Raw genomic sequence first — 19920 nt, 5'->3', positions numbered from 1 at the left:
ACTTGCTTTCCCTTGACATTTCATTGTTATCAGTGTAACATTATCAGTTATTTTTCACTTTTGAAAATGGATAAATACTTTTAAAATTGATAATTATTGTTATTGTTCAAAATAGTTAGGATTAAAAAATTGAAAAAAAAATTTTTTTTAAATTTATTGTAGAAATCTCAACAGAAATAATAGCAATGTTTCTTGGACATCGGGAGGAAATGTAAAGAGGGAAACTGAGAAACCTCTAGGCACGCTAAGTTAAAAGTTAAAATGAAATTAAAAAAAAGAAAATGTTGTAGGTTAACATGCTAAAATCACATTGAAATATTAGCGAATTAGAAGTTTTCACAGTTAAATTTATTTCATCAGCTGGAACTAAGATGAATGGCTTGATCACGTTTCCTTTCTTTTATTGTTGTTTCTGCAAGACATTGCGTTTCTGAGAATCATCAACTAGATGTATAGTATATTAAAAGGAAGAGTTCTGTTTCAGCACAGTTTACTGAAAATTTAGTACATTTCTCTGATTTTAAGGATGCTTTTATGCTGGAGTTTGATGATTTTAGTTCTGTCCCATTCAGTTATTTTTTTTTTTTTTTAATGCTGTAAAGAGCATTGAACTATAAGTGTGCTAGTTTTGTTACTGTATTGGTTGGCAGAAAGTTTCTAAATATCATTCTTATGTTCAGTTCGTATTGATAATTTTCTGGATGTAGAACCAATGTAATGAATATCCATATGTTTATCTGTATCACAGATAAGGATGCTAGTGCAACAGATAATATCAGTTATTTATTCTGTTCTACTTTATTAATTTCTCTAAGACTTTCAAAGTGTTTCTATTTTTAAAATCTTATAGAAATTCCAAACTGTTCAGATATTTGATGGGTTTAGGATTTTGTGTATAGTAAAGTCCAATTACATAGCATTCAACTAACTAAAGAGCTTAAGCAACTAGAATGTTTTAAAATTTTAGAAACCTTTTTTGTGAAAAATTAAGCAGAGAGAATTGGAAAACCACTATAAAGCACTGTGGGACTGCTCTTTGGAATCCTGCTTTCACACTATTATAACCATTGTACTACTCTAAGAATTCCCATTTGGAATTTGACACCTTTTAGAAAGAGAAGTGGGTAGTTAGTACAACAATGAAATTAATGAGAAATTTCAAAGCTCATGAACAGTTGTTTAGTCTATGGCAAGAGCTATTCTTGCTAGTATACAGTCAAAAGTCGTTAACCCGGACTCGTCGGGACTTCGGCGATTCCGGATTATCGATTTTTCCGGATTATAGATCATCAGTTTAAATCTGGTAAGATGGCATGCAGAAATTACAAAATTAAAAATATGAAACCGTAATTTATGAAATAAAGACCAATGATGATCTAAAGGGTATCAAAATTTACAAAAAGAAAAAGCTTAATATTTATTTGTTTACTTTATTAAACATTTCCTTCAATGTAAGTTGCTTCGTTTCATGTGATAATACTTTCTCTTTAATTCTATTTATTAAACAGACATAATTTCTTGTTTAGTTACAAAGTTCCGCTGTTCAAGTCCTATAATTGCTGTGTTGAGAATACCGACTAATTTGTCAATCGAAATGTTTTCGTTTTCAATAACCTCTGGGTCACTTTCTTCACTATCGGAAGCGAATTATAATGACGAGAAACTTGATTTAAATCATATCAAAGACAGAGTATATCGAGATGAAATACTACACTTAGTACGGAATTATAAACCAAATAAAATAAAAACATCTGCTCTGAAGATAATGATAGTGCTGACAGATCAACTTCCAATCCGCAGCGTGAAATTGATAAACAGATTTCGGATTTCAAACATACTTTTGCTTTGTAGATACAAATTACATATTAGTAAATATATATCGGAAATTCTATTTGACATAGTCTTTCTAATCTATCATAATCTAATAATGACGTTTCTGCCCCCCTCCCTCTGCCGCAGAGCAGCGTGAAATTGATAAACAGATTTCGGATTTCAAAACATACTTTCGCTTTGTAGTAAATATATATCGGAAATTCTATTTGACATAATCGAAAGTTCAAGCTTACTTTTATAAAATTGCTGTAACAGTCTGCAAAAAATAATATGCCGGATCCAATTCGAAGATTAAGGAACAACGCAATCTGCAACATTAACTGAATTAGATAACTTTAGCTTAGCGTATAACTCCGTTACACATTAAACGCGCATGCGCACAAACATATTCGCAGCTGTAAGGGTCTTTTGCGCTCTCGTAAACGCCTGTGCGCATGCGTGAACGCGGCGCATGCGCAGAAAGTTTGTAGCTTTCTGAGGTCCGGATTATAGATCATTCCGGATTATGGGTGTCCGAATTAACGACTTTTGACTGTACTTAACACTGACCAGTTTGACAACCCAAAACTGTTGTCAGTGGATCAGCATGATATCGTGAAACAATATAAGATCATCATCTTAGTTTTATGTAAGCCTGATTGATTCTTGGTAAGCTGATTAATTTTTGTAAAGTTGGATATAAATTAACTGCTATTTATCAGTTTTTCACTTCCATTTTGTAGAAAATGATTAAATTTGAAACCTGCCTTCCATGGAAAGTGGAGTAGTTTCAAAATTATGGGATCCTGACATTAAGGGAAGTGTGAGGTAATGGACATAATATGTGACTTTATTTGAAAGTGGGTAAAAAAATGCAATGCAGTGTGAAAAAATATCACAATTTAATTTTTTTTTAACTTTTTGATTACCTGACTAATGAAGAGTGATCAGTTCCTCCAAGCTTCTGCCAAAGTGATTAGCACTGGTTTGGTGGAGTCTCCACCAATTTTCATTGTTGATGGGATTTCATAATCACATAAGATGTTTTACTTTTATATGTTTGAAGAATATGTGGCTTTTATGTCTGAAATATATCCCCTCATCCCAAAAGCTTATGTTAAATGTAAGCCTTCAATATCCAAGTTGATAACAAATAAAATGACTGTATTTATAGTTTTAGACCAAAAATTTCTTATGTTTATTTGGCTTTTATACCATAAATTGCAGTTTTTTATGTGCTGTTCAGAATTTTCTTGTAGCCAACATTTCTTTCCAGATAATCAAGCTATTATCACATTTACGTTTATAGTTATTTTATCGCAATATGCATTTTTGGCTTGAACTGTATTCATATTAATTAGTTTTAAAATTATCTATTTATTTCAATAATTTTTAATCAGAATTTTTTTCATTAGGGAAGCTTTATATCCCAGCCGTATGGCAAGCACCTTTAAGACCTACTGATAAAAAGTATCCACTAGTCATATTTTCACATGGGTTGAGTGGTTGGCGAACCTCATATTCTGCCTTGTGCTTGGAACTTGCCTCATATGGCTTTGTAGTTGCTGCAGTTGAACATAGGTTTATATTATTTATGTTATGTTTAATTTTATATATTGAATTTATTTCTGTCTTATATTTAATTTATTCTTTTTTATAGTATTGAATGAAATTATATAACAGTTACCAGGCCCTAAGCTGAAGTCCTTTTCCAGTATGTCATCATGCTGCCTACCATGCTGTTGTCATATTGCACTATGACATGGAAAGATTTTATTGTCATATTAAATTTTGAAATGTATTTAGATTTTATGAGTACAGGAGACTCCCGATTATCCGTGCCTGTAGCACAAAGAGGTTTTATTTATTTATTTGTTTTTTATTTTACAAGCATAAAGAAAAGAAAATAAAAATGTTCACAAAACTGAGTGAAATGTTCAATTTGCTAATATCGTGCTTATTTATGGCAAAAATATCCCAGGCCTTCTCGGAACCTTCCTTTCTGATGAGTAAGTGATTTCTTACTCACCCTTGAAGTTGCCTGCTCCACCACCCTCTCTCGTCTTAATCTTACTGACACGCCCACTTCCTCCCACTCGCCATTGTGTGTGATAGTGTTTGCGAACCGGTCCCAGTTAATTTCTTCTCTTTTATTGTGCTCAGTGCTTGTGCTTTTTGGTTTTGTGTTTTTTGTTACTGATTTAAAATGTCAGGAAAACAAAAGAACGTTGTGTTGACGATTGCGCAAAAACTAGAATTAATTTCCAAAGTAACAAATGGCACTACAAGGCAGCAGATGGAACTGGATTACGTAATCGCGGAAACAATACTGCTTGACATTCTAAAGCAAAAAGACAAATTGGTGAACTTTGCATCAATGTCAGACAGTGCTTCCGCAATGAAAAATTATGAAGGGTTCTACCTTTGATGAGCTAGACACGGCATTGACAGAGTGGTTAGCTCAAGTTTGAAAAGAGGGTGCTCCTCTAAATGGTCCTATCATTGCGGCGAAGGCAAAAACCTCTTTTGACTTGTTGGTCCTGAAAGAAAATTTTGATGCGTCTTCTGGCTGGTTGACTTGTTTTAAGCAGCGACATGGAATTCGAGAAATTGGACTTTATGGGGACAAACTTAGTGGTGATCAACAAGCAGCCAATGATTTCCACCATGAATTTGAAGAATTTGTTTTAAAAGAGCTATCTTTTGAAAAAATTAATAATGCCGAAGAATTGGGACTTTTGTGGAAATGTCTTCCCACTCGCACTTTATCATTTAAAATGAAAGTAAAGCGGTGGGTCATAAAAGCAGCAAGGAAAGGATCACTATCATTTCTTGCAGTGACGCTACCGGTGGACATAAACTTAGACTTGTTGTCATTGAAAAGTAAAAAAAAAAAAAAAGAGATCTTTCAAAGCCACAAGGATAGGAAATTTGCTCGTTGATTACTTTAACCAAAAATAAGGACGGATGAACCGAAACATTTTTCAAGAATGGTTTGAAAAAATCTTTGTTTTTCAAGTGCGTTAACATCTTAAATCGTAAAACCTGCCTGAAAAAGCTGTGCTATTGATCGACAATGCATCTTCTCATCCAGCAACAAGCGTGCTAAAGTCTTCTGATGGACAAATTTTCTCCACCCAAACGTTACTGAGCTAATCCAACCCATGGACCAAGGAGTCATTGTAACAATGAAGAGAACATACCGAACCAAGCTGCTAATGACAAAAACTGAAGAAGGTTATGATCTGAAAGAGTTTTGGAAACACTACACAATCTTGGACAGCATCTACAATATTGCATCTGCATGGTACTCGGTGAAACCATCAACCCTCATAAAATGATGGAGAAAACTCATGCTAATGTTGAAGCCAACAACAACCTAACCCCTTGGAGTTGTGAAGAAGCTAATCTTTGGAATATGGTTACAGGTAGTTTGGCGACATTTTGGTAAGGCGATAAAGGTTACTAGCTAAAACTTTAGCAGTGTACATGGATAAAGTCAAGAGTGTGCGCAATGCCATTTTTGTGGAATTCTGGGATGTTTTTTTAAGTGAAAATAGGTCGACGTGTGCATGGATGATACTGTGTATGTGCAATTCTTAAAGACACGGCAAGCAGTGGGCGATTCTGCACTTTCTCCCAGTTTCGCACCTAATCTTCATCATGATTAAGCACTTTTGTTCCATAAAAGTTCTAGCATAAGCGTAATTCGGGTAACAGATTGTTGGAAAAAATGTTAAGTTAAAAAAAAAAAAAAAAAAAAAAAAAAGATGCCTTTACTTTGTGAAAACAAAATGGCGTCCAAAACAAAAAAAAATAGCAGGTTGCTGTAGCAGAGTTGATCGCCAAATTTTCGCCAAAAAATCGTCAAGTTACCATAATCCAAAGATTAACTGAGAATAAAAATGTAGACACGGCCACAGCAGCTCTTGCCGATATGGTGAGAACGTCGATGCTGAAAGCATTAACGAATTGTTGGAGTCTGACGTCAACGAACCTTGCTTTGAACACTTGACAGATGACGAAATTGTGAAGAAAGCAAAGGGAGAGACTGATGAAGAACAGCGAAGTGAAGGCGAAGAAGAGCCCACTGTGCAGATGCGGAAGTCTCACGAAGGAGCTATGCAACAAGTTGACGAACTGCTGAGCTATTTGGAAGAACGTGGAGTTGGCCGAGAAACTTACGCTACGAAAAATGCAATCTTTGATCAAAAGAAAATGCTTCCAAAGCAAGAAGCAAACACAAATGACTGATTTCTTCAGAAAGGTGTAGTTTTACAGTTATGCTTTTGTAATTACATAATACATTACAGTATTAAAACAGTACATATGTATTAATTTTTCTGTGTATACTTGACGCCTCTCGTAAGTATACAAAGTTCTTTTCAGTTTTCATTAACAAAATGCATTTTAGGTTAGTTTTGAGTGATATACTAAAATATTAAGCGTTAGTTAAACATTTACTGCTGTTTATTTTACGTTTTAACGATTTTTCAAAGTTGGAATGACTGTTTTCTCTTTTCTTATACCCGTTTTTAGCTTTTTTCGGATTATCAGCGATTTTTGTTATCCGCGGCGGCGGCCGCCACCCAATTCCGCTGATAATTGGGAGTGTACTATATAATCTTTAGAGCTGAAACATCTGTAGTCTTGAAATTAAAGACAATTGATATTCCAGCATTAAAAGTAATTTTGCAGTTTCACCATTTAATACTACGTGGTGGTCAAAATAAAACCGTCCTGGAAAAATAATTGGAATCCTGATACAGAATGTATGCATGTTCATGAACAGGAGAATTTCTCTTTATAGAAAATTCTTGAAATGGCCACTGGTGACGCTGATGTAACCATCACTTGCTGTCTTATGTCTGTGCATGCTCATCTCTCATAAGCTCCATTCTAAATTCTTTGCTGTGTCATTACATTTGAGTGAATGTGTACTAATGACGTATTTAATGACCAATTGAATGCAACACAAAATAGTGCTCATGATGAAACAACGCTTGCTCATTGTCGAGTATTATGCAAAGCACAATTTGAGGGAAGTGCAGAACTGTGCAAAAATTTAAGAATGGAAGACTTAATGGCAAAATGACGTAAAACATTCTCTGTAGCGAATAAAAACTATAACTATCCCGCTAAGGTTTCAAACACCAGGAAACATTGATCAAGTGATGGAAGGCCTGGAACAAAGTCTAACAACATCACAACACTGGGGAAAATGGCAGGGTCAAGTGTACTCAAATAATCCTCAGACACTGGAAGAGCTACAGCAGAATATTTTAAATGCTATCCCTCAGACATGTGTTTCACAGTTAAATCGAGCAAGTGCTGCATCGACATCAACGGTGGCCATTTCTAGCATTTTCTGTAATGCGAAGTTCTGTTCATCAAAAAGGGTCAATTCTGTGTAAATCTTATATTTTCTGGCCAGTTTTATTTTATTCACCCTATAGAACTATTAGCATAGACCTAACTACTGTAAATTATCCATAGTTCCTGTGAAAATTTCTTAAAAACCATAAGCTTTGGAAAATATGGAAAAATCTACAGAGAAGGGCAAGAGAAATGGTATGCAAAATAGAACCAAACTTGTGATTGGCAGACATCTGGTATCATGTAGAAAACTGATAATTTTGTAGTGGATCCAACTGTAGAACATCTGTTATAGGTCTGCAAATTCTGACCATTAGTCTTTCCTGTCAAGCACCGTGCAGCAAAGGCTTGTTTACTTTGCAGGTCATTCTGTTCAATTTATTTAGATTTTGCTGAAAAAGCATAACGTGTTTCTTGCGAGTTGTGATTAAATTGAAAGTTTTCAAAATTTCTTAATAAGGTTAGCATTTGCTTCATTCAATCTCATTTGTATTTAAGCATCACACAGGCATTAGGCCCACCAACAGCTGAGGAGTAAAGTCGCTGAACACTGGTAGTTCTGTCCGAGGTTCGAATGCCGCGAACGGGCTAGCTGCATGGGTATTTTCATGGCTTTCCCCATATGTAACATGTATACAAGCCAGTTTCCCTTAGAAAGTACTCCACGAAGGCATCCCTCCCCTTAGCCAGACAGCCCTCGAGGCTTTGCTGTAATTAAATAACTTAACCTAACTTAACCCACAGACATTAACAAAAAGTTAGAATGATTTGCTTGTAGAGGACCTGCCCATTTTAATCAAAGTTTATTATTATATTATATTGTATTTCATAACTATATACTAGAAAAATTTTGATTTTATATTGATAAAAATACTTATTTTTCATGAAAAATTTTAAACAAGACTACAAGAATCACTTATGTCACCTTCCAGCTACCTGAAGAACTTTACAAACTTATATTTTAGAAAGTTTAGAGAGTTGTTATTACTTCTAAATTATATCTTGAAGCCATTTATTGTTTTCTGATTGAAAATTCTAAATATTCTACAAAATTTATCTTGCTTTGCTAACACAATAATGCTTTCTTTTCAAAAAACCTTTCTTTCATGAAGCCTTTTTTACTTTGAAGGGAGGGATATGTAAGATATCAAAATATGATGAGAAAAATATATTCCCAAATTAAAACTTAATTGAACAAATTGACAATAGACCTTTAAATTACTAATTTTTAATTAAAGCACAACCCCTTCAAGGAATCTGTGATTTTTCTGCAGTAACCGCATTGCTGTAAACTTTTGCCCAGTTGCTATCCATAACAAAAACAAAGAATTTCCAAGCTTATAAATAGCATTGCATTCTCTTTTGCTCCCTATGCTAAAATGTATTATGTCATATTGAAAATTGTGGGTTGTAGATTGTCCGCATTGTGATATGCCATGCCATAAAATAATCAACATGTGATAAAGGTGTGCTTGGATTATCAAGTGATTTTGTAATTCTTCAAAAGTTCCTGTCATCTTCTACCATGTAATCAATATTTCAGTGATCTAACTTCAATCCACTTGCGACTGCAGAATAATTGGTGTGTTCACTAGTCAAGCACTTATCTAATATCAAGTTATCAGCAGCGAACTATATTATCATCATATATATATATTTCTTTTATATTTGTAACATGGTTATGAAAATATTATAGTTATGAACATGTGAACAGCTGAAATTAATTAGATTTGACTGGGAAATGTGTCTAAAAACAAATGTGTCTTTTTTTTTTTTTTTTTTTGTTGTTGTTGTTGTTATACATTAATGTTTTTCTAAATCTTTTCACTTTTGTGCATTTAATCTCACTTAGAGATCATTCAGCTTCAGCTAGCTTCTACAAAAAGCAAGCTAGGATGTCAGTCAGTGGTTCTAATCCAGGTTCAGCTCTTTGTGATCTCAATAATGTGTGTGATGTTCCTATGCAGTTTGAATGGAATGATGTTATAGATGGTAAATGGGATTTAGGCTCTGCAGTACAGGATATTGGACCCTTTTGTCATGCTAATGAATGGATGTTATATCAGCCTGCCAATAAGGAAAATAAAGCAAATCTACGTAGCCGGCAGGTTAGTATTTCTTGTTTTATAAAATGAAATAATCATAAGTTTTTAACGTTAGATGTGGAAAATTTTTTTGCATACATTTTTCATTTCAAGAATGAAAAATATTCCTGTTATTTAAAATTTTGTGTACAATTAAACACCTATATATATATATACAGGGTTATACAAAATTATGGAAGCACCATTAAACAAGGAGGCATTCTTCTATTAGTCCAGGTGGACTATCGCCTTCTTCAGAACCCTCTTCCACCCTACTCTCCTTTTGGCTAAACTTTTCCTGAACGGTATTTCTTATGACTTTTCTTTCAGAAACAACTAGATAAATTTCTTGTAATGTCCAGGTTTCAAAGAAAGGAGGTACAATTCATATAATATGCTGTATGAACAACTCTGGCTTTCCACTCAAAGCTCAAATCACCTTTGGAATAGGCTAATACCATGGACCTTATAAGAGGTAGACTAACCCAGTGGGCGGGGCGAACGTCACCGGCATGTCCGCAAGAAAGAGTAGGGACGATCTGGTTTACTTTAACATTGAAACCCATGGTGTTTGTATAACATAACTGCTTTTAATTATTAAATGTGATACATTGTATAGTGATGAGATTATGAAAGTCACCGTTTTTTTTTTTTTTTTTTTTTTTTTCAAATATCATTTAATATATCTCATTAAAGCACTTTTTACAGCATTTCGTGCATTTTTTTCACGCGTAATTCTTGTACAAACATCTTTACTTTGGTAAAACGTTAAAAACTGTAAGCACAAAATTTATGAACTTAATTTTGCGTAAAAATAAAGTAAAATTAAATGAGATTGATAGTACGTGATGCTTTGAAATAAATAAGGTAAAATTAAACAAGATCTGATATTTTTTTTTTTTTTTTTTTTTTTTAAATTTAATGAACATTTTCAGTCAGTGATTTTCAAAACTATAATAATCATCAAACATATCATTACAAAATGATTATTTATTAAGGGGGAAAAAAGATAAAATAAAATCTAGAAGCATTCAGATTTTATATTACGACCAAAAGGAGCTTTTTTTTAACGTTTTGTGTGTTATCTATATTTATTGAATATCGTGTTCTTCGCCCGTAAACCACATACATTAAAAAACAGCATATCTTTAGAATTTCCGCACTGGAGATAAAAATGTTATTTTCCGTACAGTGTTGCCATTGCTCGCTTTGAACTCGTTGAGTTTGTTAATCAAAAATTCGTTAAAGTTTTACAAAATATGAAATAGATTAAAACAAATTCGAAATTTGACCGTCCAGATGCCCATGTTCGGGTAGAGGATTACATTATTCAAAATTTGATGGCTCTAGATAATGTCTTTTTTGTCGCAGTGCGAGAAACATACATGTATTCATGCAGATTCTTCATTATTTAATTTTTTTAAATATAATACTGGACGATAATATTTGGTAACAACAATTTGCAAGGAGACAAGGACATTTATAGTGAAACAGCGCAAAATGCCGTTTTGAGCTAATAAATTAAATTAACAGTAAATAAAAAAAAATCTTATGCAGAGCTAATAATAAATTTAAAAAATAATCACTATAAAATACAAGCATAATTAGTTATTATGGTTAAATACAGTTTTAATATTAGAATTAAATGTACAAAAATTAAGGAGTCGAAAGTGTTTATCACTATGATGTTTTATGAAATATAATTGAAATAAAATTCCTTTATAGAAATTGTGCTATAATACTCATCTATAATTTAAAAAAAGCAGCACAATTTATAATTTTAAACAAAACTCTCAAAAATTCGTTTTAAAATATTTTAGTATTTTTTACTTATTTACACCAATAAAAAACATAAAAATTGCAAAAGAAAATTGCTTGTTTGAAATTTTCTATTAGTTCAGATTTAAAATATTATTTTCTAATAGAAGTAGTTACAAATTTCCATACAGCATAGGAAAAGCTAAAAAATATCCAGCCCTGAAAGCATGCAATACCTTTATAATTATTTGGAACGCTAATTATGCTTGATAAATGTACAAAATTTTTAAAAATAGATCTCAGTTTCAAAAATGAAAATATGGAGAAATTCTAATTTGTGAAATGAACGTGTCAGACGATGGAGAAAACCCATTTGGGTTGTTCTATTTCTTATAAGGTCCATGGCTAATACAAGTTCCCTGTACATGTAGGCTTATCAGCACCCGAGCGGTAAAGTCTCTGAACACTGGTAGTTCGGTCTAAGGTTCAAATCCGACAAATGGGCTGGCTGCATAGACGTTTCCATAATTTTTCCCTTGTGTAATGTGTACTTGAGCCAGTTTTCCTTATAAAGTCCTCCATGAAGGCATCCCTTCCCTTAGGCAGATAGCCCTTGAGTCTTTGCCGTAATTAAGTAAACCAATCCTTCTACATGTAAAATTGTGGTGATGTATATTTCTTTAAAACTAATACAGTCAAAAGTCTTTAATCCAGACTCGTAGGGACTTTGATTCCATATTATCGGTTTTTCCGGATTATAGATCATCAGTTTAAAACTGATAAGATGGCATGCAGAAATTATAAAATTAAAAATATGAAACCGTAATTTATGAAATAAAAAGCAATTATGATCTAAAGGATATCAAAATGTACAAAAAAAAGCTTAATATTTATTTGTTTACTTTATTAAACATTTCTTTCAATGCACGCATGTGTAAAGCATACATTATGCATAGTTGAAATTAGAAAATTGCGACCAGAAAACTGTTTGATGTGTATTCGTGATATTTATAATGACGAGGAATTTTATTTAAATCATATCAAAGGCAGTGTACATCGAGATGAAAAATTTCATATAGTAAGGAATTATAAGCCGAATAAAATAAAAATATCAGCCCTGAAGAAAAAGGTAGTGCTCACAGATCAACTTCCAGTCCATTGCGTGCCGCTACATCCCCCCCGGCAGAGCAGCGTGAAATTGATAAGCAGATTTTGGAATGGTTAGAGAAACAAAGGATATGCCTTTATACCTTTTTTGCAGCAATTCCAATTTTTGTTTGATGGACATTGAAACATGCTTTTGCTTTGTAGATCCTTTGGCAGCTTCAGAATCGGAAATTCTTTTTGACATAATCAAAAGTTCAAGCTTAAAATTGCTCTAACAGTCTACAAAAATAATAAGCCAGATCCAATTACAAGATTAAGGAACAATGCAATCTGCAGCATTAACTGAAATAGGTAATTAGATAATTTTAGCTTAACTTATACTGTCTACATTAAACGTGCATGCGTAAACGCATATGCACATGTGTAAAGATATTACGCGCATGCATCAATGCATTATGAGTTGACGCATGCGCAGAAAGTTTGTAGCTTTGAGGTCTGGATTATAGATCATTCCGGATTATGGATGTCCGTATTAAAGACTTTTGACTGTATAACTAAATAAACATGTAAAATTGTGGTGATATACATTTTTTTAAACTAATATAATTTTAACTACAAGATGGTTCAAAATTAAAAGCAGTGCTTAAGGATTCGGTAACTCTTTAAATTTATAAATCAGTTTTTATGACACTGCGTGCAATGAAAGCTTAACATATAGATATTTGTTTGGATATAAAAAATGGCATCTTTTAGTTGAGCTTCATTCAGCATTTAATGAATTAACTTTTTTTATTTGCATTTTTCGTAACATTAGCTAATATCTAAGGTTCTAACGTTTAAATTTTTGGTGGTATTTTTCTGTGCACTTGTTTTCTCTGCTATCCCAACAGAAAATAATCGGGGGCAGAAAGCAAATATGACAGCAACTGAAATGAGCTGAAAAATTTCCACTAGGAGGTGCATTACATCAAAATACAAACAAGCTATACAGACTACTTAATAAAGTAAAGCATGTTTTTCAGTGTAGGCCTTGTTAAAGTGTAAAATATACAGGCAATAAACAGTTTGCTCAATAGCCAATTGCCAGTGATATTTCGCACATGCAACATTATGTAGTTCTTTGGGTTTTGCCAATTTTGGTCAGCGCGAGATTTCCTCAATAAACCATGCTCTTTAAACAGCCCTGAATTGACTTATTCTATTTCCCGTCAATAGCTACATATCATAATAAAATAACTCCACACACATTACACAGTTTCAATACATTTATTTTCCATAGCGACACTCTGGCGCTAGGTTTCATCTTACAGCGTAACATATAAATTGCAACTTCTAATGTACCACACAAATCAAGTTTCTCACAGAATACATTTCAGTGCCAATTCCGGCGGCGCATGCGCCATTAGCCAAGATTCCGCTCTGGTGCCAAGCATTTCTCAGCTAATACAAAACACTCCCGGCGTTGAAATTAATAATTTCAAACTATTATTTCAATAAATGTAAATATAAAGGCAATACAATAAATTACTTCACAATAACAAATCATAATATTGAAAAATATACATTCAAATTATTACAACAAATACCAGTTTATAATAGAAATAAACCTTCATTCTACAGGAAGTATACATATATCTCGAACATTTCGTTTCAGCAAATGCTGATTAGGCAATCTTACAGTTACTACTCTTATTTTGTTATCCCTACCATGAAAAACCTCAGCTATTCTCCCCATTAACCATTTGGTTGAAGGCAAATTTTCCTCTTTTATTAATACAAGAGTTCCCAACTGAACGTTATCCTTTAAAAATTTCCACTTGTGACGTTCTTGTAAATTATTAAGATAATCACGTTTCCATAATTTCCAAATTTTTTGTGTATACTGAGTGATTCTTTGCCATTTAGAAAGTCTGTTTTCATTTATGTTGGATAAATCTGGCTCAGCTAGAGTTGTGATAGGTCTACCAACCAAAAAGTGACCTGGGGTCAAAGTTTCAAAATTATTGTAATCAGCTGAAATTGGAGTTAGAGGTCTTGAGTTCAATACTCCTTCAATTTCAGTTAAAACAGTCAAAAATTCTTCTAAAGTTAAACATTGATTACCAATAACTCTCTTCAAAAGACTCTTAAATGATTTAACCCTGGCCTCCCAAATTCCGCCGAAATTTGGCGACTTTGGAGGAATAAATTTCCACTCTATACCTTCAGTGGTATAAAAACTCGCTAAATTCTCATCTGGACACTCAACCAATTTTTGCAATTTTTTAAGCTCTACACTAGTAATTTTGAGGTTTACACACTTACCTCTTTTTAATTGATTTATTTCTTCTAGAAACTCACTTTTTTGGGCCGCCTCTAATAAAATATACACCTCAGCATTCTTTATCTCTTCTAAAGTAAGTACTCCGTACTTCCTTACCTGAGAGTTCTTAAGATTATGGATAAACCTGAAAATGAAACTTACAATACGAATAAGTTTAGTATAATTAGAAGACAAATTAAGAATATCATTAAAGAGGTTTAGTTCATTACATGCAATTAAAACTAAGTTAGAATCGTTATGCAGTTCATTGTCCTTTATAAGTTCAATTGGACACACTTCTTCAACTACCTCAAATGATAAGTCCTGATGAGGAATCTCTGAGCATGTTAGAAAGTCACAGCATGACCACCATTTGGAACAGTTCACAAGAAAGTCAATTTGAACACCACGCGTCATAACATCTGCTGGGTTCTCTTTTGTTCAACAATAGAACCACTCTGTCAGCTGTGTTAACTTCCTAATCTCGTTAACTCTGTTGGCAAAGAAAGATTTCCATTTGGTACTGGTACCTTTAATCCAGCATAGCACTATTTTGGCATCAGTCCAATAAAATATTCTCGAGGATTTCTTTTGATCGAGCAATTTTTTCACTCCAGAACCTAAACGAGCTGCTAGTAATGCACCAAGTAATTCAAGACGAGGTAACGTAATTCTTTTCACAGATGCAACACGACATTTTGATGCGACGAAACTCTCAGAAATTTCTTCTTGCTTACGCAGTTTTATGTAGACAACAGTACCGTACGCCCTCTGACTGGCATCTGAAAAGCAATGGATCTCTATGGAATCGGCTTCGGGATTCAAAATGAATCTTGGAACTGCAATTTTACTTAGATGATGACACTCACAGCTTTACTTTGCTCACTCTTGACACATATCTGTAGGTAGTTCATCATCCCATGTCAATTTTCGAACCCAAAGTTCTTGTAGCAAGAATTTAAGTCTAACAGTAAATGGAGTTATTAACCCAAAGGGATCAAAAATCTTCCCGGCAGTTTTCAAGATGAACCGTTTCGTATTATGCTTATTCTTAAGGAATTCCATCAAACTGTCTGTGTCTATGCTCAGACTGTCTTCGTTAGTATCCCAAGATATTCCCAAGATCTTAAGTGTCTCGTTTGAGTCATTGATTTTATGTGGATGGATCTCAAAATCTGCTTTTTCCCATTTTCTCATCAGCTCAGGATCATTGGATACCCATTTATGCAAGTTCATATTTGCTGCACTCATAATTTGTTTAGCTTTACGCGATAAGCTTAGAGCCTCATCTATACTGTCCTGTCCAGTAATAAAATCATCAACATAAACACAAGAATTCAATATTTCAAATACATCTGGCTGCTCATCTCGGTATTTTCTAATGTGTTCTTTAATTGTTGCAGCCAACAAAAACGGATTTGACTTAATCCCAAAATTTACACGCTTGAATTATATGTCGTTAGTTTTAGATCATTTAATTGTGCGTTTTCCACAAACAGGAATCGCACTGCATCTTGATCCTTTTCTGCCAAAGCAATCTGCAAAAATGCTTTTTCTACATCCGCTGAAATTGCAACTTTATTTAATCGGAAATTAATTAGCAGATGGAGCATATTAAGATTTAAATTTGTTCCTGTCCATAGACAATCGTTCAGTGATAGCTGCCCGAACTCATGTGAGCTGCCATCAAACACTATTCTAGTCTTCGTTGAAGCACTGGTTTCTCTAAATACCAGTTGGTGTGGTAGGTAAAATACTGGTTTACCGATAGGTATATTTCCATCTGACACTCTTTCAGTGATACCGTGCTTGAGATAATCTAATATTTCACTATATGTAGAAAAGAGTGTTTTGTCATAATTCATTCGCTTTGCAAGAGTTTTTAATCTATTTTCCGCTACTCGGTAATTATCAGCTAATTGCCTCCAGTCCCTTTTCCAAGGTAAAGTAACCTTGTAGTGACCAGCTTTAAAACAAACTGTCTTATTAAATATTTCCAATGCTTTGTCTTCCTCATGACAATAAGGATCATCTTTAATTCCTAATGATTCTAGTTCAAAAAACATTTTCAATTCACTCTCTGAATTATCATTTATTAACCCTCAATACGATAAATTATTTCTATTTACATTTCCACTAACTATATATCCAAACACACTATTTTGTAATATCAAGCCTGTATAAGGAACATAGATTTTACCAGCTCATAACATATCATAAAAAACTTCTGCGCCGAGCAACAGGTTTACTTTCTCTGGTTTATAAAATTCTGGATCCGCTAAATTCGCCTTCTCAGGAATCGCAGTGGTCAGGAATCACAGGTTACTAACATCAATAAACTTTGCAGGAGTTAAACCTGCTATTTTTGAAATTACCAAAACCTCTAGTTTCCTTTTATACGTTTGTTCCTAATTACAGATAAGGACAACTGCTTTTCTTTTTATTGTAGTTGAAATACCTGATATACTGCAAACCAAAATATTTGTCTTTTCTCTTTTTAAAATAAGTATATCTGCTAATTCAGTGGTACAAAAACAAGAAATACTTCCACTATCACATAACGCTTTAACCTTAATTAAAGTTCCATCATTAGTCTCAATGAATACAAAGGCAGTAGATAAAATCACGTTTTTCCCACTGTTAGTACCCATAGCAGCTGTAAAGGTTTCGTTTTGAGTTTTAGCATGAAATGCAAGTGCATGTACATTTAACGAATTGCTGTTTTGATCACCCAGCTCCTGGTCAAGTGTCTGCTCTTTCTACTGTGGTGCCAACGGAATTATTTTCATTTTGATAACACGAGAGAAAGCTATGTTTTTTCTTACACTTCTTGCACAAGTAATTAGAACGGCAATTTCTCACACTGTGCAAATTAAAACAACAAAAACATAAATTCTGTTTTTTCACAAATTCTACCCTTTCTTTTACACTTAATTTCTAAAATTTAAGACAAATAAAAAGCTTGTGATTGCTCAAATTACATAACCTACACGAATTTTGCATATGTTTTTCATTTGCATTAGAAACGACAGCGGAAACTCTGAGTAACATTTTTTGTGTTAGTCACACTCTTTGAAGCATTGAGAGTTCTTGCATGATCTTTAAGAAATTCTATAAGATCTGTTAAATTAGGCAAATTCTCTTTCTCTAATTTTCTTTCCCACCATATTTTGGTGTTAGGATCTAATTTTTGCCCTAAAATGTATGCAAATACATTGGAAGAAAAACCGTTAACACTCTGATTTAAAACTTCTAATGATCTCATGCATTCATTTGTAATGTCAATTAAGTTTAATATTGCTGACGCAGATTCATTTTGTATAGGATGCATATTCATAAATCGTCTCAGATGAGCATACACTTGTTCACGGTGATTAGAGAACCTTTCTTATAGTAATGAAAAGGCTAATTTATAATTAGAGTCAACTATGGATATTGACTGCACAATACGATAAGCATCTCCTCTTAGCGCAGATTTTAAGTACTGTAATTTGACTGCATCTGTTAAATTAGGATTTGAATCAACACTGGCTAAAAAGATATCTTTAAATGAAAGCCACTTATGTAAGTTACCCGAAAACGTTGGCAAAGTAATTTTCGGTAATTTAACGTTGTTCTCAGTATTCGTGCAAACCGAAGTCTCCGATTTAATTTCTTTGGAAAGTTTAGCTAATTTACGATTTAATTCAACTTCTACATCTAAGAGAATATCGTCAATCTCTTCTTTCTCTTTTACGTCAGCATCAATACTTTCTTCCGTACATAACCCGAACAAAGAATCGAAATTAGAATTTATTTCTGTCTCAAACACTTTAAATTTATTCTTTAGTACTTTTAAGTCAATTCCTTGGACATTTTCGTCTACAACCTTTTGTTTTAATTTTGTTAACTGTGTTTTCAATGTACGTTTTTTCGCTAATACCTCCTTTAGTGACATTTTAATTAGCAAAAGTCAAAAAACAAATAAAGAGCTTCAAAAAGGTACAATCAACTTCAAAAAGAAGGAGGGTACTTACCATTTTCTTTCTACAGAACTTCAATCTGGAAGTATCCTAAGTAATTCTTCTATTTACAAACCAAAAGTAATATCACAGTCTCATAAACTTCATTAGCTGTTCCGGCTCTGATCGGCCACAAAACTTGAATTGACTTATTCTAGTTCCCGTTGATAGCTATATATCATAATAAAATAACTCCACACACATTACACAGTTTCAATACATTTATTTTCCATAGCGACACTCTGGCGCTAGGTTTCATCTTACAGCGTAACATATAAATTGCAACTTCTAATGTACCACACAAATCAAGTTTCTCACAGAATACATTTCAGTGCCAATTCCGGCGGCGCATGCACCATTAACCAAGATTCCGCTTTGGCGCCAAGCATTTCTCAGCTAATACAAAACAAGTCCCTTAACCAAAAATCACACAAATTGAGATCACGTGAGTGGGCCAGCCAAGGAATGGAAAATGAATGGCTAATCACCCTGTCATCGATAAAATGTTGCTGCAAAACATCTGCTCACAGTGTCCATTATGCAGAGGTTCACCATCCTGCATAAAGGTGGTAGGCGCAAAACTCTGTTGCCACCGAAGTTGAGGTAAGATGAAACTGTTAAACATGTCGTCATGATATTTGACAGTTGTTAAAAAGCATGTTACAGTGCCATTATTGTAATTTTCATTACAGAAGAGTGGTCCAAGGGTAAACTGGGAAGTGAATCCATGTCAGATGGTAACTTTAGACGAGTGTAGTGAAATAATATAGAAAGCATGTAAACTTTCCATGGCCCAAATGCTGCAGTTCTAGGTGTTCACAGTTCTATTAAGAAAAAAATGTACTTTGTTACTCCAGAAAATGCTCCTTTGCCATCAACTTCATCATCCTTTCAGCTCAGTCATCAACTTCCTTTTGGGCAAGAAAAGCCAGTGCAAAAAATAAGTGACTGCCAGTGTCGATAACAAGCAGACACTGGTTGTGGCTGATCTTGAACAGAAAAAAGTGTATGTTTTTCTCAGTAGCTTCCATTTTGTTCCATATGATATCATAATTGTCATGACACTGCAGGTGCACTACTAAAATGATGATCATTCGTCAGTGGCGGCTTGAGAACAGTCATTGCTACCTCTGAAATGACTTCTGTACTGAAGGATTTTCACCCTCACCAACACTGCATAATGATCCAGATTTTCCCAAATCAAGATATCATGTTTATTACATATTGTGAAGATACTGATCCTTGGTGCTTTTGATGATTTTAAAATTCACGAAGAGTCACTACAGCATTTCCCACATTTTTGTAAAATAGTTTTATGATTAACGTATGTTCTGGTAAACTAATAGTCATCGTAATTGAAAGAATACTATTTACTTGATCTCGAAAATATTAAAATAACCCACAGTTATTTGTTGCATGTTTTTTCAAGCATTTTGTCTGAAAAAGTCTTGGAATCACATGGAAATATAAATTTCTATAT

The 19920-nt window shown here is 33.5% G+C and overlaps 1 protein-coding gene across 1 annotated transcript in view; it reads left to right on the top strand.

Annotated features, from left to right (window-relative positions):
* The window catches only part of LOC118193249 (platelet-activating factor acetylhydrolase-like), a 41161-nt gene that overhangs the window by 8689 nt on the left and 12552 nt on the right, over positions 1-19920 (top strand). The window contains exons 3-4 of the mRNA XM_035364302.2: positions 3228-3393; positions 9041-9296. Of these exons, the coding sequence (XP_035220193.1) occupies positions 3228-3393; positions 9041-9296 (422 nt within the window). The remainder of the gene's footprint in view (positions 1-3227; positions 3394-9040; positions 9297-19920) is intronic.

This window comes from Stegodyphus dumicola, chromosome 6 (assembly GCF_044657685.1).
Source record: "Stegodyphus dumicola isolate Sdum_Otavi_A_Nest chromosome 6, ASM4465768v1".
Lineage (NCBI taxonomy): Eukaryota > Metazoa > Arthropoda > Arachnida > Araneae > Eresidae > Stegodyphus > Stegodyphus dumicola.
Note: the sequence above shows the minus strand (reverse complement) of the source record. Positions and strands in the feature narration are given on the sequence as shown.